This window comes from Haliaeetus albicilla, chromosome 2, assembly GCF_947461875.1.
Source record: "Haliaeetus albicilla chromosome 2, bHalAlb1.1, whole genome shotgun sequence".
Lineage (NCBI taxonomy): Eukaryota > Metazoa > Chordata > Aves > Accipitriformes > Accipitridae > Haliaeetus > Haliaeetus albicilla.
Window position 1 is genome coordinate 21,345,018 of NC_091484.1, and position 23,164 is coordinate 21,368,181.

Consider the following 23,164-nt stretch of genomic DNA (forward strand, 5'->3'; position numbering starts at 1 on the left):
GGCCAATGCTTAGATGACTATGCTTCTATGTTTGGGAGAGGGAATTTGGGGTTTTTTTTACACTATGTTTTTATATTTTAGCAAAGTTTCTTAAATATAGGTGTTTTCACTTCTCCCTTTTGCCCCTTGTGAACTTGTCTTTTTCACTGGTTTTCCTGCTGGCTTTCTATCTTCTTTGTATTATTCAGAAGCGAAATCAAGTAGCTTCATTTTGGGGCAAAGACATAAGATGGAAAGTTTTTAATCATCAGAGATGGGAGAGGAAGACTATGTTTGGCTGACAACTAAGTTTATGTATGTGTAGGATTGGGCTCAAGGTCAGCTCAGGGTGTGGTTTGAAGTACACTGCTAGAGGGCAAGGATTCATTACTACTTTTTCTGGAGGAGAGAACAATAAATCCCTTAGGATGTGAACTATATCAGCATCAAGCAAACTAAATCAAACCCAACTGCCCCACAGTCCACCCAAATTCATCTGAAAAGGAGACTTGCTGCCGCTCACTATCCAGTAGCTACTCAATCATATCCATCCAAACTAGCTACATTGCTACCAATCAGGAGTAATGCAGTTAGGGGGACCCAAAGCACAGATTTAGAGGAAGGCTTAGTCTCCTCCCTAAAATGACTGGAAATGGTCTGTTGGCTTAACTGGCCCAAGATCAAGGCCCTGGAGATGGTGATATCAACACTTTAAAAAGAAGAAACAGCCAGTACTTCAGAGCACAGCGGCCAAGGGAAGCTGTGCTTTTTAGGACACTTGTGGATAATATGTTCCTTACAGTGCTTTGCTTGTTTCTTTTGAAGAAGTAGGACTCCAGCAATGCTGCTGTACCCCCACTCAGCATTTGAATCCCATTAAACACTCACCTTTTTATTAAATAGAGGAGGTTTCCTGAAGAACCACCTGATCACACGTAGTGGGAATAAGAGAAATAGTACAACATCATTATAGTGACAAACAAAATGAAGTGCAAACCCCAGCTTCATTGCATATTTCCAAGAATGTAGAAGCATTAAAAATAAAATGGAACAAGTCATCTCTGTAACCGTTTTGGGCGCCAGCATTAAGAAGTAAAGCTATAACCAGGGAACCTGCTGCCTCTTACCTGAGTCCCACCTTCAGACTGTAGAAAATCAAACACTTTTAAGTGCTGGGTTGTTTGGATCTGGCTTTTAATCCAGATCTGGCAGCTTCTTCCCATCTGTTGAACATAGTAGTCTCTTGTAAACCAGCCAACCTGACTTGTCAACAGTCAATCTACTTTTAACTTTCCCTATAAATTGCAGAGGGAACTGTTCTCACTCTTCTGAGAGAGTAAGTGTCTCACAGCTATACCACACTGGGACTGATTCAGGTCCTAAACATAGGCACCAAGTGCCATTTTTGACATCCCAGAGTATCCAAGACACCTGCAGCAGGGCTGGCAGATACAACACAGGATGCCTGAGAGATTGTGCACTTCTGGAGAGGCAGCTGGAGGTGGGAAAGATACTGTAAAGCATCTTAAATAGCACTAGACACCAACGTTTGGGTGTCTGCATTGCTTTCCCCACAAGTGGCAGACTTAGGAAAAATAGTATTAGGCCAGCTGCACCCCTCCCAAGAAGCTCTGCATTTCAATGGCAATTCACCCAAATGCTTAGACACAAATCTGTCCTCCTCCAGGAAAAGAGCTAGCTACACCTAAGCATCTGTGAGCGTCTACAATCTTTCATTTATGTCTTGAATGAGAAAAGCATTCCCAATTAGGAAAGCTTTTATGCATAAAACTTACTAGTGAGTCTTTAAAGGCTATGCATATACATCCCAGCTATCCACAGTGCACAAATCAAGCTCCATCACCTGCAATGCAAGAGTGATAGCAAACAAGGAGCCAAAAAAGGCTTTATGCTTTGTTCAAGATTAGACTAGGACTGTGATTGCAAGAAGCTAATCTCACAGCAACGTACAAAACCATAAACTTCAGAGAAGCAGGTCCTACAGGTTGTACTTGCTTCTATTTTGCAGTATTTTCACTCTCTTCTCTTGTATTACACTCCCTCTATTCTTCGCTCAGCTCTTCCCTGGTCTCTCTCTCTTCTCTTTTCTGCACTATGCCTCTGAAGCTTGCTTTGAGGAGCAAATCCTGTCCTCCCTGCAGCTCTTGGGGGGAAACTTGTGGACAGAACATCATTAAGTCCCTGCTGGATTGGTATAGGGGAAAGATCTAAGAGATAAACCCCTAAGGTAGCAGTAATACACTTTGCATTTTAATAGTGGTGCCTTTGTTATTATCACTCACAGTGATGCCAACCACATATATCAAGGAATCCTTTATGTTTTAAATAATCCAGTTCTTCCAAGCTAAAAATGAATATATTTGTCTGCTGCTTCTCTCCTGAGGGTTGCTGGTCCATTCAAAATCCAGCCCTTCTGTCGAGAAGCTCTTTTCAGCAGAATAAGAGCCCCACAAAATCCTTAGAAAATACAGCTTGCAACATAACTACCACCAGTTGCTTTTTTTTCCTGTTTAATAGCCCTTCTTTCAGCTAGAGTTCAACATCCCTCTGTCAAGCCATTCTGCCGCGTGGCTCCCCTGACTGGGACTGCAGTTCCAGCACAAATAAACTATTGGGATCTCTAGAAATTAAAAACGTATTCACAAAAAAGTAAGAAGCTGTTCGTGGGTATGTATTACCTCCACAAGCGTAAGCATTAGCAGAGTTACAACTCAAGTAAAAACATCAAGAAAATAAAGGGCTCTTTTAGAGAACTGTTTTCATGGGTAAATTGAGTCTTCAAGGAAGTTTTTTTGTGATACAGGGATGCAGTCTGTGATGAAAACATTCAAGAGAAAAAGAGATGAAGCAGAACAGTTACCCTTATACTGTTGAATGTCCTGGCAGCTATTTCTGGATCTCCCCTGTCCCCCTCTCGGTTTTCAGACTGGTGGGGTTTTTTAGTTTTTGTTGAGGAGTCAGGGTTGGGTTCACTTCTGCTTGTGAGCAACCCCAAATTTCATAAACCTTGGAATACTTGAGCTGCACTTCTTGATTTTCTTGCTCTTAGACCTTGTGGGTGACAAGGAGCAGCACTAACATGCACTGAAAGAGTCTGGGTCCAGATAGCACCAAAAGAGCTGTGTGAACAAGAATGGCTTATTGACTTCCAATCTTTTGCTCCCTTATGCTGTAAAAGCAATGGAAACGTAAAGGTGCGAAGCAAGAAGTTGCTGGGTTTCCCCAAATGAACTCCAGGTGGACTAGAATTTCCAAGACAAATTAAGAAAAAAGATAAAAATTATTATTTCTTAACTGGTTTTGAAGCCAATGTGAGATATCTGCTGCTTGATGGCTCAGTGAGCCAGAGCATGTGTTAACAAGGCCTAATTTTTCTGGTCAAAGGCAAGAATCCCAAAGAGACAGATCAGACTACAAATGGCAAAGGAATATACAATACCCATGTTTTGAAATAGCATATATTATCCAAGTATCTCATGCAAAACATGGATGACAATCACAAGATTGTTCTGCAATTATTTAGAAATTCTGAGGGTATTCACTTTCCCTGTATTTATCTAACGATTTTTTGGAATATGTTAGCAACTGATTTTACTATCAGGATGCTTCTATCAAAACAAGGGATATTCAACAAGTGCTGGAGAATGTTTAGAAGAACTTTCTGACTCCACACCAGAGCATTCATGCCCAGCCCTCACACCTGAGGATCCTGCTCAGCAGTCAAAAACCAGAAATAGCACATGGCCTACAAATCTGTGCAAAGCTGCTGGAAGGCAAGACACCAAAACCATATTAAAACAATAAACCAGTAAAAATTATATGTAGAAAACTGTTCAGCAAGCCCCTTTGATGGAAAACATTGGTTAGGACTGTGAGCTGCTTGTTGTGCAGCCACCAGCTGAAAGCAGTAACAGTGGCACAGAACAGATTTGTTACGAATTATTAATGTATATCTCATATACCAAGTGTCTTGTGGGGTGCCTGGTGAACAAAGCTGATCACCCAAAATGAACGTCAGCAAGTCTGATGTGAATATGTTCATGGGTAACATACACAGACTGCTGAGACCCTCCCTGGACCTGGCTGAGCACCCTACCCTACAGCCAGCTGCCAAGGAGGTTCCATCACCAACAAGGGATAATGGGATTATTTTAAGAAAGGGAAGGCAGAAATCCCACTAGTATGGAGGTAGGAGAAGCCTTCCTCCAGGGTGAAGATGCATGTCCAGAGAAGGGCAATGGGGGAAAGTCCCTCCATGCTGAGCAATGACACAGCACTGGTGCTTCTGTAGGGTGGGTGGAGACAAGCATTGCTCTTGGTCCCCGCCTTGGCTTGCCATACCTGGGCTCTGGGTCTCGGCTGCACACCTCCTCCATCAGAACCACATCTCTAGTGTCTCATCCTCTCATTGCTATATGTAGGGCTGTGAAGCATCATTTTCAGAGGAAGGTTAAGTTGTCCCAGGTGGGGCTAGGGCAGGTTGGCGGCCAGCTTTTTGCTTTAGTGACACTGAGAGTGGCCATTTAAATCCTCCCATTCGGGGAAACTATTATGCCAAATGAGGCAATAAAAGCGAACCTTTACAATGCGGTGTCAGTGCAATGATTAAGAGAAGATACTGAGGGAAGATATCCTGGGATTTTTCTATCACTTGTAATTTTTCCCTTTTTAAAATTCCTTTCTCAATTTTCTTCAGAGTCTTTTGCCCTGACACACGCTCACCTCCTTTTATACCCTGCAGGTGTCTGTAGTGTAAGTGGAAAGGAGACATGTGAAGTGAAGACAAAAAGTAATGATGCACCCAGCAAGAGATTTTTTAAAATTTTTTTAAATCTATGAGGAAATTGGGAAAAAGGAAGAGCAGAAAGTACAACCCCCATTAACATAAAGAGAGCAGAACAAGGTAATAGGGTATCAGGTACTGACATGAACTGGATATAAAAGTGAAGAATGATTGACACCTAGTCATCCATTGACCATTTGGTTTGTCCATTTTTTTATTCTCTCACCAGAAAGCACATCTGGAGGACTACAATAATGCGAGACACCAACTCTAGTGCCCTGCGACTTACAGATGAGAAAGTCAGAAGTGCCCAACCCATGACACCAAACACATTGTAAAACACTTGTGCAGAAGACCTGAAGACTCAGGAGCACCATGTGTGCCACAGCAAAGAGGAGGGTGTATAAGAGGCATTGTCAGTGGCATTGGTGCTGGCACCAGGAGGCAACTTTTTAGGCAAAAATGCCCACCTGAGCCTGGAAGTGATCCTTGCATCACGCTACCAGTGTGTGCAACCTCTTCTGCCTGGTAAGATCTCTGTCTGTCGGAGTTGGAGGGCTGGGGCAGAGCCTTTCTGATCCTAAATCTTGCAGGAAATCCCAAGCATTTAACAAGTTTCTAAGTAGCACTAGGGGCAGCAGTGCTCCTCACTTCCAGCCGACATATCTGTTGGAGAGGAAGAGCATCCCATAAAGCGAAATTATCTACCCGAGGAGAATAACTTTTTCCAAGCTTCTGCAGCCAGTTTTCTGAAGCACGAAAATTAATTAAATACAATAGAAACACGATGTGATAATCACAGAATAATCAAGTATCTTTTAAACCTGCTGTTGGGGACATCACCTAATCCAACACACAAAAGCTAACATCATAAACCCTAATTTCTAAGGGAGATTACTGTTATCCCTTCACACAAGCCTTTGACAAATTTAATAAAACTCTGTCTTCAAACAACTCAGGATTTCTTTTTTGTCCCCCATTCCTCCATTTTGAGAGCTATTCTAGGTTTTCACTCCTTGATAGTAACCTTTTTTTTAAATTTCCCCTCCAAACAGAGGTAGGATTAATGAAAACCCATGTTCTTGTACCAGAACTATCCTTCAATTTAAACCATTCTTCCCACTTTGTGGTGTTTATGCTTCAAGAGGATTCAAAACGGTAATCACTTTTAATTTTTGCTTTGCTCAGTTGCCAAGGTGCCTTAACATTCCTTCAGAAGTCTCCATTGCCCTAATCTTCCCCAAAGCCCTTCTCTGTGTCTATTCCCACCAAAGTCGGTCCTCCCTAGGCAAAGGGGACCAAATTCTGAGGTATTATGAGTGGCTTATAGGAGGAAGGACTGTCTCCCTGCCTCTAGAGAAAATGCTGTGTGTGACACATCTTGCAATCTCCTTAGTCTCTTTCCAGCTCTATTCTTCACTCCTGGCTGTTCCTTGAAATTCCCCTTTGCACCCCAACACCACTTTCCCTCCACCACCTCTGGCTGATGAGCCACTAGTTTACAGACAAGAGTCTCATCATTAGCTCTGACATGCATGTCTTGTACAATTGTATTTGTTGCAATCGCTGTCGCTGCTGTTCCCAAGCTCATCTAAATTATTCCTGTGTGAGGATGTGGCCCACTCCAGGATGGTTAATACTTGCAGTTTTGCATCATTCACAGATGCCATCAAGCGCACGCCTTGGGCTTTGCTCTAAGGTCACCACTCCAAACGTTAAGCAGCGTTAGCCTCAGGAGAGATGCGTGAGGGACACGGCTCCTCTCTCAAACCCACTGCTTTTCCTTGCTTAGCTGGTTCTCTACCCACCTCTTATTTCCTGTATTAACGTTCTTCTTCTTCACTGTACACAAACATTTCCTGTGAGGTACCATGCAAGACACTTTCCTTAATTCTAAGTAGATTAGGTCTGGTGCATATACCCTTGGCAACACAGGATGCTATTTCATAGAAAGAAGATGTTAAGCCAGCCTCACAAAATTAATTGATTAAAACTTAACAGTGTTAAGTTTTGTCCCAGTTTTGGTTTACCTGCGTGTCCTTGATTACTGCTTTAAAATCTGTTCTAAGAGTACATTAAGATGCCTGCACCACTGACCTCCCCGTTTTTGCAAGAGGACTTCTGTTTGCTGGTCTCCCACTCCAAAGGATGTCACACAACATCATGGACATCATTGCTATGAGACTGATGACTGTTTTGTGCCCACTCTGCCTGCTGGTGTGGCAGCCCTGTGAGTCCCCCATGCTACTGTGGGGTGCAGTGTAGGGCCCTCCCAGCATCCCCTGTGGGAGTGCAGAGCAGGGGGGTGCAAGCAAGCCGGGACCACGCCACAGCCTCTGGAGGAGATGGAGGGCAGACCTTTTAGCTCCATCACTACTAGTGACATCCTTCTAAATCCCCCCTTTTGGCCATGGCCCCAAAAAAGCCCCCCCTCCATAGGGCCACAGTGGGGTACACTGGTTTTTAGCCCAGTGGAAACTCTTAGTCAGTGTGTGGATAAAAGTGATCAAGCCACACACCTCCCTACTCAGAGCCAGAAGAAAAGATGCTGAGTTAAATAAGTGCTGTTCTTTATTTTTTCCATAAGAAATGCATGCGATTAGGAAGGGGTTTCTCTTTGTTTCTGAAAGATGTTTGTTAATGCAGCATCAAGTATCAGACTAGTAAGGTTAAAAAAAAAAAGTGAAAAATCTTAACATACCATTTTGGGATATGTTCTGTAAGTCTCTGTGATTACAGCGATTTCTCCTGCGTAAACGTAGATACAGAGAGTCTGTCCAGCCTCTGAAATAAATTGAGAAAATGCAAGCTGCTAAACTCATATGATACTGATGAAAACACAGCTGATACTAAAAATTATGTTCTTGTCTCTGAAAACTCTGTGCCCCAGATATGTATATACTTCAATTTCACCATCTCTCTTTTTTGTGGTCATAAATCTTTTTCATCTTGGACAGGGTGGCCTAAAGTGGAAGCCAAGATATCCTCTCAGAAACTACAAATTGATGGAGAGTTTCTTTGAAATTGTTCCACCCAGGATGCTTTTATCCTGGTCTTTCAGATAAGGTGTTTAAAAACCTTTTTGTTATACATCATTTATCAAAACAATCCTGTTGATTGCTCACTAATTGACTTTTCAATTGGTTGTTATGGAACCATAAATAAAAGAAAAGAATTGTTAGCAGGGCATTCATTTCCCCATGCCATAAATCTTGGACAGATTGATCTGAAAACAGGTTATACTTGATTCTGACTAGTTCTCTCCTTTACTTTGCACTGTTGAGAAAAATGAAAATGCAAATGAGAAGGATAACAGCCCAAAGGGAAGCCGATGAGAAGACCATGCTCCCAGCCATGAGCACATGGTCATCTCCACTGGGGCTGCTGATTTTGTGTTTGAACTTAGACACCAAAGGAATCAGATAACTTAAATACCATGGCTTAAGAACAGCAAACCTGGATGAATGCAGAGAAACAGAAGACAATGATAAGTTTTGAAACCAGCAATAAAAAGTAACTACCTACAACACAGAAACACATGATAACATCAACTAGTCACTATGTATTGGGCTACACAAGAAACGCCTGAGCTCTTTGGTTTTCAGCATAGTAGGCGGGCAGACAAGGAAAAGCAAACAGACCTTCTCGGTCAGAGAATATTAGTTAAAAAGTGGTGTTCCTGTTCACTGATCAGGGGTGGGAAAGATGGGCTTGGAGTAGATGGGAGCCTCCCACTGCACAGTGCCAGCCAGTCTCCACCACACTTAGTCATTGTGGTGTGCGATTTTGAGCTACTTAAAAATGCCTTAAAGTCCCAAACAGTCTTTTTTTTTTTTTTTTTTTTTTTTCTTCCAGATGTGGAAGAGATTAAAAAAGAGATTAAAAACTGAACACTGAACCAAGGCCTATGACTGACAACTTCTGGGTCGATACTAAGCTCTGATCACCTGTGAACTTCAGATTCTTCAGAGCCAGTTAAATACTGTGTATTGAGTAGCTGAACATTGTAATAGATTTTCAAAGGTCAGTTTTGCTGCTGACTCTTAAAGAAGAGATTGCATAGATGTTCTCTTTTGGCTTGTCAACTAGTATACCACCTTCAAGCATATACTGTGTGAATGTAGCTGAGGCTGGGAGCCTGGTTTTCACACAGGGAGAAAAAAGGAAGCAAAAAGTACAAGTGTATGGTGCAACAGATATTTTTTCCTGGAAAATAATATATTCTTCCAACTTTTTAATTCTGTTGGTAGAAAGCCTCTTTAGGCTTGACTCATGCTTGGTTTGACATTTCACTGTATTCATGACCTATCTTAGACATATAAAATAAAAATTATCTGAAACTCAGGCCAGACCAGGCACTGTTGATGATTGTATCCTTCAGTTCTGGCAGGAGTCAAGGACCTCTTAATGCTGGCCAGAAAGATGATGAACAAAATTATGAATATTTTTTTTTAACTTCATGGTTAAAACTGCAGGCATTTCAAGGTGTTTTCTTGTGTTTGGACTTATTTTCCTTCTCTTCTGGCAGTGCCTTCTTTTTTTCTATCTCTCCCTGCATCCTTCCCCATCCACATGAGCCAATGTAACACAGCAAATTAGGTCACAGGCACTTCCAAATTCTTTTGCTACTTCCCTCTAAATGGGGGGGGAGGAGGGGGGAAGGAAAGATTGCCCCAAAAAAGGGAACACTATGAAATAACCCTGGGGTTACTATTCATTCCATTGTTTCAGCAGCAAAAAGGAAACAGGAGGAAGAGGGAAAGAGGAAAAAAAAACCCTAAGAAAAGGAAAATGCTGACTTTTGTTAGTTTCAGCAATGCCCCCCTTCTCCCTGCCCCAGAATTTTGAAAAAAGTGAGTTTGGTTTTTATTTCTTTTTTTTTTTTTCTCCTTCTAAATTACAATTTGACCAGCTCTAAAACTTACCCTGAATTTCAGGAAGACTGGGCTAGAGCACTGTGCATTGTCTATATATTTAAAAGAGTTTTAAAAATCCCTAGATCCAGTGATGATCTTGATTTTAGAAAGAGCAGAAGCAGAGCTGACTAGCATTTTTATCTTTCCTTTCAAGCACTGTTTGTTTTTTTTTTTTCTTGATGTGCTTTGAGGGACCTTGAGACTTGCTACGACTTGGCCACCCCGCCTGTTGGCTTACCCAATGGTGGAGTTCAGAAATCCAGTGATCTCTGAGAACTGGGGCCAGTCAAGCTCGTCGGTGAAAGCCATTGGGAGATTAGCAAACGATTTCTGAAAGAGAAATTTTTAAATCAACACACTTTTCACCCTCACAGACAAAAAAATCATTTCAGCAAACTGGAGCACTTCTTAGCTGCAGCATTAGCCAGAGAGCAGCAGTTGTAACTATAGCTGTAGCGGTAATTATTTATGCATACACTTCAAAAGCTGACTTTTGTAAGATGGGCATATCAAGAGATGGAGGAAGGAAAAGCAGAAGAGATATCTGAATTGCATCTCCTGGCACCCTTTAATTCTGGAGCACGTACTGCAGGTGCAGACAACCAAGGTGGCAGCTGTTTGCTGCGGCATCCCTCCTGTCCAAAGGTGGGTCTCCTTGGGCACAGGAAGAGATGACAGCATGATGTCCCCAGCATATATGGCAGAGGGATAATGTCAAATTCACCTGAAGCTCCCTTGCCCTCTCCATCAGGATGAATGGTGAGCATCCAACCCCCTAAAAACCTCTGCCTGGTCCTCACTGCAAATTTCAGGGACGGCACTGAAGCGACAGAGTCTGAAAGGCCCCTGAGCATGGCAAGGACCAGGGAATAAAACACATGGTCTGACATAACCTTCCCACACAAACAGATGCAAGCTTTACCCTTCTCTGCTTTTGCTAGTATTAGTCCCTATTGCTTTTTTTAAGTGACTGCCTCTGCGAAAGCCTCTATGCAGATGCAAGCCGTGTTGCACATTCTAAACACAGTGCCCTGTTTGTTTCCACTTTGATTTCTGAATGTGTCAAAAATCATAAAAGGTGAGAAAAATGGCCTTGAGAAATTGCACCATCCCAGAAGGATGAGAACATGGAGTAAATTTTCAGCTTTTCCTAGTCTGGGGTACAGTCGCAAAGACAAATGCATAAATCCAGTTGGCGCATACTGAAAAACTGCTGATGAAAAAGGCAATAACCAAAAGAAGGTCAAAACATAAGATCAGGAAGTTACAGGCTGGTTTAATCCATGTAATTTACAAACTTCATTTTCTTTTCAAGCAGTTGTGGGGTTTCCTTAAACCCTTACTGCTATAAGCAGCAAGCAGGTGGGTAATTCTTTTGCCAGGAAGATCAGAGGTAACTGAGGAGCCACAGAAGAGCTAAATCTTGCAGTCCCCATCAAGTCCTCATTCCCAGAAAATTATCGTTTAGGTGAATGGGAGCTCAAGGCCAGGTTGGATGGGGCTTTGAGCAACCTGGTCTAGAGGAAGGTGTCCCTGCCCATGGCGGGGGAGGGGGGGGGGCTGGAACTAGATGATCTTTAAGGTCCCTTCCAACCCAAACCATTCTATGATTCTATATGCCTACGGGTTTTGACTGGAAGACAATGGGGAGAGACGCAGGGAAAGTGGAGGAGAGGCAAGAAAAGGGGGGTTGGGGGTGGGGTGGAAATCCTGAAGCCAAGCTCTGAGCATCCTAATGCACAGCAGATGCCAGTTTAAAGCATGTAACAGCATATTTGACCTACTTACAGTAGATCTGCATTAGTTACCAAAGTGAAAATGGGTCTGGCTTAATTATCTTTCAGTTGGTTCTCTCTCTCTCTTACATACATACATATGTCCTTGTGTGTATCTGTATATACATATTATGCATATACAAATAATTTTTTAAGACTAGAGGGAACTTCCAAATCTGCCTTCTTCAAATCTGATAGTGTTGTGTGCAAACAAGTGCTTAATCCAAGGGCACAGCTATGAGCAGAGGTGGAGGGGTACAGTATGGCTTGGCCATTTGCTATACTTGCCTCCTCGTAGCTTTGCATTAAAGGTGACAGAAATATTGAAATAGTCACTTAGCATAGAGCAAACTATAGATATGATCTCTTACAAGTCACAGCATATAAGAGTATAAAAAGAGCCAAAAATGATTAAATATTTTAAAACCAAATCCTTCTCTGACCAATTCTCTCATTATTTCCTGCTGGCATTCCAAAACATTATTTTCATTGGACAAGTCCCAACAATTTTTAACTGGTTTCCGGTCCCCACCCCCCACCCTGGAAACTTAGCTTAAATATGAATTAGCCAGAACCTAATTGAGTTGCAAATTGGGTTGGAAAGGAACATCTGAGCCCAGAATTATAGTTGCATTTGAAAACTGTATAGACGTTTAGCATTGACACTGTTCCAGCAAACCACTTAAAGCCAGACTTTTGAAGATATTTCAGGACCAAAGGGTGAAGATGAGTAGTTAATGGAAATGTCTGAAGAATGCTAGATCTTGAACTCTGCAGCGATGTAGTTTGGAAAGCATGGTCTAACAGACTGCATTTCACTTAGTCTCAGATGCAAATGTGTCCCACTCTAGAGGTGGATCTATGTTGACTTTTTTCTGAGCACATCCTTGTTTAAATACCATTCTCTAGACTATTGTGGCTGAGAAACTGTGTTTCAGCCTATGTGCCAGATTTTAGCAACGAATGATTAGAAAATTATTCCAGCCTAGCTTCAAATGCCATATTTTAGCCTCAAATGCTCTAGATGGGTCCCAATTTGAAGGAACGCACTCACCTCCTAGATGTGTTCTACCTTGAAATATGGGGCAGCCAAAGCCATGGCTGATGCTAAATGAACACATGCCAAGCTGCGCTTAAATGGAAGAAAGTTCAGGGTTGCTATGGCAAGAGATTTTCAAAATCAGAACACAACAGGGCATTGGAAACTTAATACTCATACAAGCCTTTAGAAATGCCAGCCCCAGAAATCCTGAAAGCACTGAAGTATCCCTTAATTTGAAGGGGAATTGGGTATTTGGTTTTATACTGACTTTAATGCTGTTCAAATCCTTGTGATAGCATCAAGTACCACAGACAACTTTCTTTTTCTAAGTATACAGATAAGCAAGCCTTAGAGCTCTTGAGAAAAGCACAGCCTATCTTTTTAAAAAGAATGTATGGCATTTCTACTCTGTAAAGCTGCAAGGGACATCATAGGTTTGAAATTAGCAAAATTACTACCTTATTTCCCCCAAAATGCAGCATCTTAGTCATCACAATACTAGCTGGGAGAAACTTGCCTGCAATTCACTGGATTTAGAGGGAAGCTAGGGAATGTTTTTAATACGATGTTCACAGATCAAAGTTCTGTTTTTTCTAGTGGTGCAAAAAAAGAAGTCAGTGGGATAAGTGTTCAGGACATCCTGAACCCTCATTTAAAGAAATGCTGAATTATTTTAACAGGAAATATATAGCATGAAACAGTTTAATGAAACCTGAGAATCCTTTGAGTTTCTGGGCGAATAGATATTTGCTGGATTACAGATAGATGTGGGATTAATTTTTCTCTTTATTCAGCATGAAATAGAGATCCAAGAGTTTTAAAACGCATCTTCCTAGATAGGGTATAATTTCTAGCACATTTATAAATACAGTGCTCTTATCTCAAGATAAAATTGTCTCTAAAATGAGATTTAAAAGTAAGCTTCTATTCCAGACATATAACAGAAAAATGCTGCATTTAGTAGCTATTTGGAAGTCAATTGTAAGCAGATGGACAGAGCAGCAGGAGCACAATATCCATCACTAGACACACCAGTGTTTTCAACATTAGCTTTCCGCAAAAACCCATCCACCTCAAAAAAACCCCCACAGTATTTCTTCTGCTTTACTAAACCTCATAAAGTGCATGTCTACCGCATTACACTTCATTTTCAGTGTCCAAATTTTCAGGTCAAAGGAATGAACATTCAGCTCAAGTCTTGCTGAACCTTTTAAAAGAAGAAAAGCCTGGCAACCCCCAAACCTATTGACAAGAAGAAAGCCAAAATAAAGTTGATTCATCCCCTTCTTCCAGCTGTATAATTCTCTTCTTGTCATTGTACTCTGGGTGTTTGGGGATTTACTGGAGTGATGGCAGGTTAAGGACAGAGCCATGTGCTCAGCTGCCTCTGCAGGAACATGAAGGCAAGTATCCTCAGTGATGGTCCCAACATAATTTTTCTCTGTGTTGCTGTACCTCAGCTAGATTCTTGTAGGGTAGACTTTGGGACACAGCAGTACCAGCTTGGTCAAAAACTTCAAAATCAAGGTACCTGCGACTCCCCCTAGGGCTACATAGGGTGGGATGGGTTTTTTTTGTTATTTGGGGATTTTTTTAACTGGAGAAATAACATGCCTGAGCTACAGCTTTCAAAGGTGTGTCCACCTTGTGATGGACATTTTCCACACCAAGTAGTGTCTTCGTACACTCTTTGTGGGAAGAACATACTCTAAGAGGGATGATAACTGTATTTGTGACTGGCTCCTAGGTAAAGTCTTTAGAAACAGCACTGGGAATCATAAGCCCCCACTCTGCTATAGTGTATGTCTCAGCGCACGTGACAGATGAAATGGGCTGGGAGTGCCCACAGCTGTGTCAGTGCAGGCGGGCTGGTCCTCAGATGCTTGCAAGTCCCCCCTCCAAAACAGCCTCCTTGACTAATGCAGGAACATGATTCAGGTCTCTGCATTTGGTCACTTAAGTTTAAGAAAACAGGAAGACCAGGAAGGAATTAGGGGACTTGATATGGGCAAGTGAATGATGCAACTTGATGCGGGCAAGTGAATGATGCAACTTGATGCATTCCTTCACATGGGATGTATGACAGAAGCATGTCCCCCTGCGCTGGATTACACAGGTGGATTATTACCCTGTGAGATGCCAATGCTAAGAGGGCAGTAAGTTCCTGATTATACAGGGAAATCCAAAATCCAGTATATAACAGCTTCCCAACAACAGTCTTTGAGATGATGGTGCAGGTATCTGAATTCCAAAGCTGTTCAGCCCAAATACCCATCCGGTCACCCTCATGCTAATCATCTGGCTACCTGAATGACATCTTGAGCCTGCTTCAGTTCAGAAATTTCTCATTCACATTCTTTTTCTTCCCTCACTCATTGTTACTGCTCCTTTGCATGGTAGGCTATGTGCAGCATAATCAGGGGAAGCAACCATTCTGAAGATCCTCGTAACTAAATTCTCAGGATCTCTCCTGAGAAACTATTTCCCCACCTAATTGGCTTTAAAACAGGAATTAACAGCTCCCACTGATGTGGTGCTGATTAACAGAAGGGTCCACAGCATTGTTACCACATGTAAATTTCAATTTACACTTGTATATGTAAACACTTGTGTATGTGAACATGTATAAGGATAAATATAAATAAGAAATATATTAAATAGATCAAGTATATAAAATAGATACATAAAAAAACAGAAAAACATTAAAGTAATAAAATAATACACTTAATAAATCTGAATTAACAGGCACACAACTTTTTCCTTGTACATATGATAAAAATCCTGACGGGGTCGGGGGGGAAGTCCTTCTTGGAATTCCATGTAGAGGGTTGAGATTCCATTGAAATGGCAATTAAAGCTTTGAACTGACTCTAGTATTGACTGTAGAGAAAACCATTTGATAAACTAATTTTTATGTGTGTCTTACGAAAGAAATTTTGGCAGAATCAAAGTGAAGTGCCTTGAGTTTGACAGCACAGCTGAACAGCACGTACATGAGGTTTATCCTCCCCTCTCAGAGCCCTAACTTCAAATTCTTGCTGTGGTCACAGACTAAGGATGTTTTCTGTGAGATTAGGACATAGCCTCTCTGCACTCTCTTTAGTCACAAAACCGTCCCTGGATGTGCTTAGAAATTCTCCTTGAGGAAGGCCTTGCACTGGAAAAGGATTGAAGCCAGTTAATTTGTTAATTAAACCTACAGATGAAGGGTATTTCCCAGTGGTATTTAATACTACACATCAGGAGACAACAGTATTGCACCTTCACAACCCCAAGGCAGCTAAATTGTTGCTATTGTCATTCTACACATAGAAAGCAAGACACAGAGTACAAGTGAGAGGAAGAGGCAGTAACAAAGTCTGAATTAGCTCTGAAGTTTTTTTGCTAGCACTTTTGTGCTCAACTTTCTTACCTAAGAGTGAGCTGCAAATTAAATAACTTTGTACTATTGCTAGAGTTTAAACAGAGATACTAGGTTTTTTATATGACTGACCTCTCTGTATATCTGCATTAATATTTAAGTAACTGCTGTACTTTTGCCAGGTCAGTAGGAAAGCCTGCAAATAGTCCTAGAAAAGAACCTGTTCTTTCCTCTCCTGTACCTCATGTACCCCAGACACCTGGGTGGCTGTGCAGTGCACTACCATAGAGCTCAGCTAGGTGTAGGAGGGGTGTGTTTCCTGCAAGGTAATTAGCCTAGCCCTGCTCTGTCCTGGGTAGCTATAACCAACTTTTCCAAGTTCCGCTACATTACTGCCATACCCCTGTCAGAGGTCTGTCTGATGCTGCCCAGCTCAGGGTGCCCAACGCCTGAAGGGACATAAGGTTATCTATACTATCCTGTTTTTGTCATCTTCTGCTAGCTCCAATAAGTGGTATTTTAAGCAATACTTTAATGCATCCCTTTCTTACTGGGCTCAGAACAGAAGCCAGCCCCAGCGCCTTGTACTGGTGCATGAGAGACCTCTCTTCCAGGACTGCTTTGCGACAGCTCTGGGTCTGCGTGTGAAGCCCAGGCTTCTTTTTCACTCATATGTTGTATTTAGATTCTCCAATTCCAGTGATGTCTTAACTCCTTTTATTTTTATATACACTGAGTGGAGTGACTACGAAAGGCCAGAGAATGAACATGTCTCTCTTTGCCCTCCTTGCCCCAGTGCAGGGCATTAGCTCTAATCTAGAGTCACCCCTTCTGCAAAGGAAAGCAGCCCACTTCTCCCTTTCCAACCAGTCCTTGAACTTCCCCACATGCTGGCCAGACAGTTGAGCACTGAGAGCATATATTTGTTGGGCCTTACACAGTGAGCACCAGTTGCCTTCCTGTGCAAGATGCTCTACACCCATCAAACAGTAACAAGGTGCCATCAAAACTCACTTTATAATCTGCACTCCTTGAGCCATCCAGCTAGAGGACCAGCAAGCTTCAAGTAAGAGAAATGCTTTCTAAACCTTCATTACAGTGATAATAAAATGCTGACATAGTCTAAAACTGTTCTTGCCTACATGGCTCTGCTACCAGCGTTACTGCCAGAATCATCATCACTATCAGTATTATTACTATCTTTATTAGACAAGATAATCTCAGTTATCATTAGTGCTAATTTATTATGCTCATCATCAGCTCTGTCATCAGTGTCATTTGTCTAATTGTTGCTCATAAACGTTTAACAAAGGAAAACAACTGCTAATCTGCAACATTTAAATCAGCTCAGTTCTGGGAGGAAAAGGGGGAAAATACATGAAATTCTCAGACCTCCAACAGCACTATAACAACTGACATTTTGGAATAAGTATTGTTCTCCAGAAAATGTCTATATCCTTCTTCCACAGAGGCCAGTGGAAGAGTAACAGGTTTTCACTAGGGAAAGTGGGCAATGACGATCCACTCACCCCCATGCAACAGACCCTTTTGCAGAGAAAGACAACACACAGTCCTCCCTAGCTAGGCAGTGACACCGGCTCGGAATAAGAAACAAGAGTGAAGGACAGAAGCATACCTGTGTGTTTATCTCCACCCCCTAATTGCAGTGTGCTAGAATGATCTTTTCCCCTCAATTATTTCATTCCATGCCAGTGAACTGCAACAGCTGAGGCTCAGCATAATTCACAGTCAGGCACATTTTGTTGTTGTTTGAAAATGGGAAGTGCTGGGATACTGCCCAAAGATAGACAACAGTGTGGTAGTGATATTTTACAGTCACTACAGAAATTCTTTCCTTTAGGACAAGTCCATCATAAACCCTTGGATGACCCTCGAACACCTGCAGATGTATTTGTTCAACAAGCCTCAGAGCCTGAACACTGGAGTTACTAGACCTATTGCACATATGCTACAGATGAGGGAAAACAATCCAGGACACATCATTTCAAAGCCAGATGCTGAAAACAGAAGTTCCCTGACTGTCAGCAGGGTCACTTCTGCAACACTTGCACAGCAAGGAGCCGTACCAACGAGCCTGCTAACAGCAGGACTGATCCCACAGACAGCATGGGTCTCCTTGAGCCATGGGCATGTGCATGGAAAGGCAGATGTCCTGGTTTGTGTGTCTGGCACAGCACTGGGCCACTGAAGCCAAACTCTTCCCTGACCCAATTGCACAGATGTCAGAGGAGCAGCAGTAGTGCAGGGCTATGCTTTTTTATCTTCAGAAGAGCAGCTGCAGGAGAGGAATGACACATGTGAGACCATAACTATAAATTCCAGTGCAATGAGGCATTTTGCACTTGTTTCCCTTTGGCAACCTGTGGCACAGGGGAGAAAGCAAATGGCAATCAGCAGCAGAGTGGTTTCAGCAACCCAAACGTGATTCCTCACCGCTGACATCTGCATGACGGTCATCCACTCGGGAGGGATGTGGAAGTGAGCGCCGGCTGAGTCTCCCAACAGCACAACCCCTTGTGAGTCTGCACCTAATTAACACATTTTATTAGTCGCAAGAGCAGAAAGAGCAAAGTGAAACAGAGCATGGAGAACAACAGCAATGGCAACTGATGGAGTCAGAGGCAACTGGCTACACCACTCTTCACATAGCTGAAATGTTCAGACCCTGCAGTGGGATTTTTTGCTCCATCTGCAGCAAAAACTGACTAACAGGCATATGCCAACAACCCTAGAGGAACAACTGGGGACTGGGTGTGAAAAACGGAGCTAATCAGAAAAATTCTCGGTTGTATTCAAGGATGGATGGGTTATTTCAGCAGAGATTCTTCTGTGCAGCCAACATTTATTTTTACTAGCCATAGAATATGCATTAAAAAGTACTTAAACATTTAGGGAAATCAGATAATTCAGGAAATTGCTCAAAGCTCTTTATAACAGAACTGGGTGGTGGATGCATTACTCATACGAGTATTTCTACTGGAACAATCTGGCTGGTTTATAATTAATGTTACTTAGCATTTGTAGATTGCCTTTCATCTAAAAATGTTGAAAAGTCTTGCCAGGCTATGGTTCATCCCCAGGATGCTGATTTAAATGTCAGGCAAGGTGAACAGCAACCGGTAGTCACGGCTGTTTAGTAGGTGTGTTACTTGTGCATATGTGTATACACAGGCACCCACATGGCTGTCAGGGAGATCAGCTGATGTCACCAGTTCAGCTCTTTAAGGCCTTCTCCAGAAAAGAATCAGCATCATTGCTGATTGCTGGTATTTACGGCAATGGGTCAAACTGGACCCACACAGAGATTAAACTGCTCTCCTGAATCCTCTGGGTTAGGCTTCAGGTAGCACAGAAGATGCAGAGGTGACATCTCTGTTTGCTGCTGTTCCTGACCTATGTATTTCAACTTAATAATTCAACTGGCTTTTAACAGGAAACTACAAGTAGCCTGTGCTTTTCACGTTTCATCTTTGCCCGTTTTCAAGTAAAAAAAAAAAAAGATTTTGCCATTTTTCCTTTCTCATGAAGTTGTCTTTCCCTTACATTGGCAATGACTGTGAAAATATTAAAATATTTATGAAATTAATACAAAAGACACATTGTATCTTGTACTGACTGGAAAGATTTACCTTTGCAGAATTTCTCCTCGTAGGGAATTCCATCTTTTGGATCCACGCCCTGTTGGAGGAGAGAAGGGGCAGATGATAGTATCTATCTAGCGCCTGAAAAATGGCAGTGCAAAACAGAGGCTGAGAATTTAGTTCTTCTTGAATGTTTGCCTGCAGGAAGCACAGCATCACAATAATCATGCTTTCCATTACCTTATTTTAATAAGTATATGTACATTTAAATTAATTATAATAGCTATAATTTAAATAATTGTAAGCATTAATAAACAAACTTCACTCATAACTGCTTCCCCTTTGTTTCCTTAGTTTTTAATAAATACAGTTTTATTACTTGGAATATCAAAGGCAGTAAATAAATAGGAGTAATCCAAATCAGTTAATAAACCAGAATAAATATAAAGGAAACATTTGCAGACTAATTCAAAAGGAGGAAAAAAGAGAAGCAGCAATCAGGAAGGAAGTACAAGATGCAACTTCATTTACTTACCCATATGCCATTGCAGTTAGAGTCACTTTTCACATCCCAATTATCAGGACTAAAACAGAGTTACAAAAGAATATACAGCGTTACAGAAAATAAAGCAAGAGGGGCTTTTAAGCAAATCGGAGCCTTTGTGCCAATTTTCACTAAGAATATAAAATAATTAGAAATTCCTTTCTGCACAGAAGGTTTTTTTTTTCCCCTCTTTGAATCCACGAGAGGCAATTTTTCCCAGCAAAATGCAATATTAATTTAAAGTTAATACTGGAAGTTGCTGAATAAAACTTACCCTTTTAGTCTGCATATTCAGTGAGGTGAAGTGAATGGGGATGATTTTTGCAGAAGGCAGACCCTTTTTCCTTGCCCTTTTCATCGCTTTTAAGTGTTCACTGAAATCCACCAAGCCCCTCACCCCAAATTCAGTGCCGGGTAATGAGGATTTGCTCTGGCCCATAACACAGTATAATTAGCTCAGGCCTCTTTTACAGGGAGACTCCATCTATTCAGTCCAGCACTACACACGGACCCTGTAAGCCCATTTCAGCTAACGCAGCTGTGCTGCCCAGGCTGATGGCACATAATTCTTCCAAACCCACACACTTAAACTCAGTTTATCTATTTAATCTAAACCGGTTAACGCCCAGGCTTTAAAAACAGTCCTGGTTAACAACTTCTTAACAAACCCATGGTAGAGGAGAGCTCTATTTTTGAAAGAGTATTTTGAGCACAGGGTAGAATAGCAAGAGCGAGGGACCAAGGCCACGCTGTTATGACTGGCTGTGCTCGCTGTTTCAGGTGTGCATGGAAGTCCATGCTCAGGCAGCTGGCAGGTATTCACCTAGAAGATATTCGCTGAGAAGGGCACATATTTAGCTCTACATTTCCACCAACATAACATGAGGATTGGATGCTGGAGCACCACTGTTTCGCCCTCCCACCCTCCTGCTCCCTAAAGTAGGCAGAGCCTGCATTAGCTCAAGTGGCATAAGGCTTGTAAGCCTCAGCCACTTGGTTTCCCTCTCCACCTTCATTCTGTCTGATTAATTTTGGCTGCAGATGCTTCAGAGAAAGGAAAGAAACCTGTGCACCACCCTTGCTAACACACCTCATCTCTGGTCTCGATCATCCCCGCTTGTCTCCATCACAGCAAAATCAAGCAACAAGCAGTGACGTGCTCCCTTAGAGTATGGCCAAAACAAAATCTGGAGCTCATTCTTCAAGAAGCCACAATTATTAGGAAGCCTTTAAAATAATTAAAAGCTTTACCGTCTGCCAGGGTACACAGTGGTGTTTTTGTCGTTGCAGTCTCTGCCTCGCCAGTGATAGCCCCTCAATGTCTAAAAGCCAGGAGAAGCACACAGATAGGATGGTCATTGTTACTTTTGCACTTTTAATTTAAAATATCTAAAATGAGAATCTAACTCAAGGTGTAGGAATAAAACCCAGTAAATGGGTTGTATTTCAGAGCCACTTTGCTAAGCTTTAATAAATGACACCTTGCACACTTTGGTGCAGAAATAAGGCAAGCTGGCAATTTAATTTGTTTTTCTTATATGACTTTATTTCACCTCTTATTAATTTGGTAAACAGACCACCCAGCAGCAGAGTAATTTGCTTCGGCAGGGAGCACAGCTTTATGTGTGCATCTCCCCAGGTGGCATAAATGAATGATTGTTTTTTCATCCAGAAAAAAACCCCAAAGCCACCATTCACTTCATTCCTATACCTATTTTCACATGAATGAATAAGGCTTTGCAGAAAGTAAGAGGAATCCCATAGACATTCTCATTATCACGGCATTACTATACCAAAGGCTTTGCTTACCGGGAAAGTACTAAATTTATCTCCATCAAAATCTTCAAAAGGCAGTTTATGTCTCATAACACTGTAAAAAACCAGAAACAACAAATGCAATGTTAACATATGGAAGGGAACCTGTTCAGAAAGAAAAGAACATGGTAAAGCGTACAGAATAGATAATAGCTGGCATGTCGTTCATGGCTCCATATTCAGTTTTAGCTCTGTGCTTGTACTTCAGCAAAGAGATTCTGTCCGAAGGAGCAAATTCTGATTTCTTTCAATATCTGCTGACTGAGCTCTGGAGGTGAGGCTGATGGACTCCTGTATGGCTGCAATGTCAAACCTTTAGTCTCTAAAACAAACTAGGACATCAAATCTGTGGTAAAAGTAACTATAATTATTTTTTTTTAAATAAATACTACACTCAGCCTGGCAGACCTTGCAAATCTGCCAGATATGAAAAACTAATGGAAATCCTTCTACCTGGGAAAGAGCTGCAGAATGGGTCCTCGTGCTGATGGAGACTAACCTCCTTCTTTTGTTTAAAACAAATGGCAAATACCCGTTCTCATATTCACCCCTCAAGTCTACACCATCTCTCTCCTGTTGTGTTCAGTCTAGAAAACTTGCAGTTTGCATGCCAGGCTGCAACTACACACACACAAAATGCTTATTTTATAGGGTAAAAGTAGATTTAATATGAAGAAGGACCATACACGCTGAATTCACAGGTGGTCTTATGCTTTAACTGAGGATCAGAGTCTCATCTTGCAATTTCTGTACCTAATCTCACAAACTTCTGGCCATGCTGAAACATATTTGAGAAAAGTATTTTACCTTGATTTGAGCAATGGAGACCTGAGCCCTCAGTGGTCCCCCACAGTGCTTAATTACATTAAGCTTTGAAAATTACATCTTTTTTTTCCATTGTGACTTTTGTTTCCAGCAATCCTATAGGTTTTAGCAATACCTGAAGCAGATGTTAAAATGATGGTGTCAGCTCTGTGCCTCTTCCTTTTTAGCTTGGACACATGCTAGCTTTCACATGGTGCTGCCCAAGCATGGCACCTCTCTTTGGCTATGGGACACAGCTCAGCTCACCTGCATTGAGCAGCCTTTCATATTTGGCCCAGCAGGCAACACTCTTTGAATGATATGCTACTCAGCCTTTCCTTGGAAGGTTTTCATTCCAAGTTTTTCCAACCTTTGGAACTCATAAGAGATGTTGAACCTGGCTCAGAGACCAAGTAGGTTAAATGAGGGTGGAATCCTCAGACTGTATGAGCATCAGGATAAGAAAAAATACAGAGGAGACAGGTGACATGCACTCCTGGTGGGGCTTGTAATCCTTATTCT

The 23,164-nt window shown here is 41.8% G+C and overlaps 1 protein-coding gene across 5 annotated transcripts in view; it reads right to left on the reverse strand.

The window, feature by feature from the left end:
* Nucleotides 1-23,164, reverse strand: part of AOAH (acyloxyacyl hydrolase) — an 81,128-nt gene that overhangs the window by 22,255 nt on the left and 35,709 nt on the right. For all 5 annotated transcript variants that reach the window (XM_069809442.1, XM_069809476.1, XM_069809459.1 and 2 more), the window contains 8 exons: nt 21,833-21,893; nt 21,275-21,345; nt 20,015-20,063; nt 19,528-19,576; nt 18,332-18,426; nt 9,938-10,029; nt 7,485-7,567; nt 868-904 (listed from right to left, as the gene is read on the reverse strand). In XM_069809442.1, the coding sequence (XP_069665543.1) occupies nt 868-904; nt 7,485-7,567; nt 9,938-10,029; nt 18,332-18,426; nt 19,528-19,576; nt 20,015-20,063; nt 21,275-21,345; nt 21,833-21,893 (537 nt within the window). The remainder of the gene's footprint in view (nt 1-867; nt 905-7,484; nt 7,568-9,937; nt 10,030-18,331; nt 18,427-19,527; nt 19,577-20,014; nt 20,064-21,274; nt 21,346-21,832; nt 21,894-23,164) is intronic.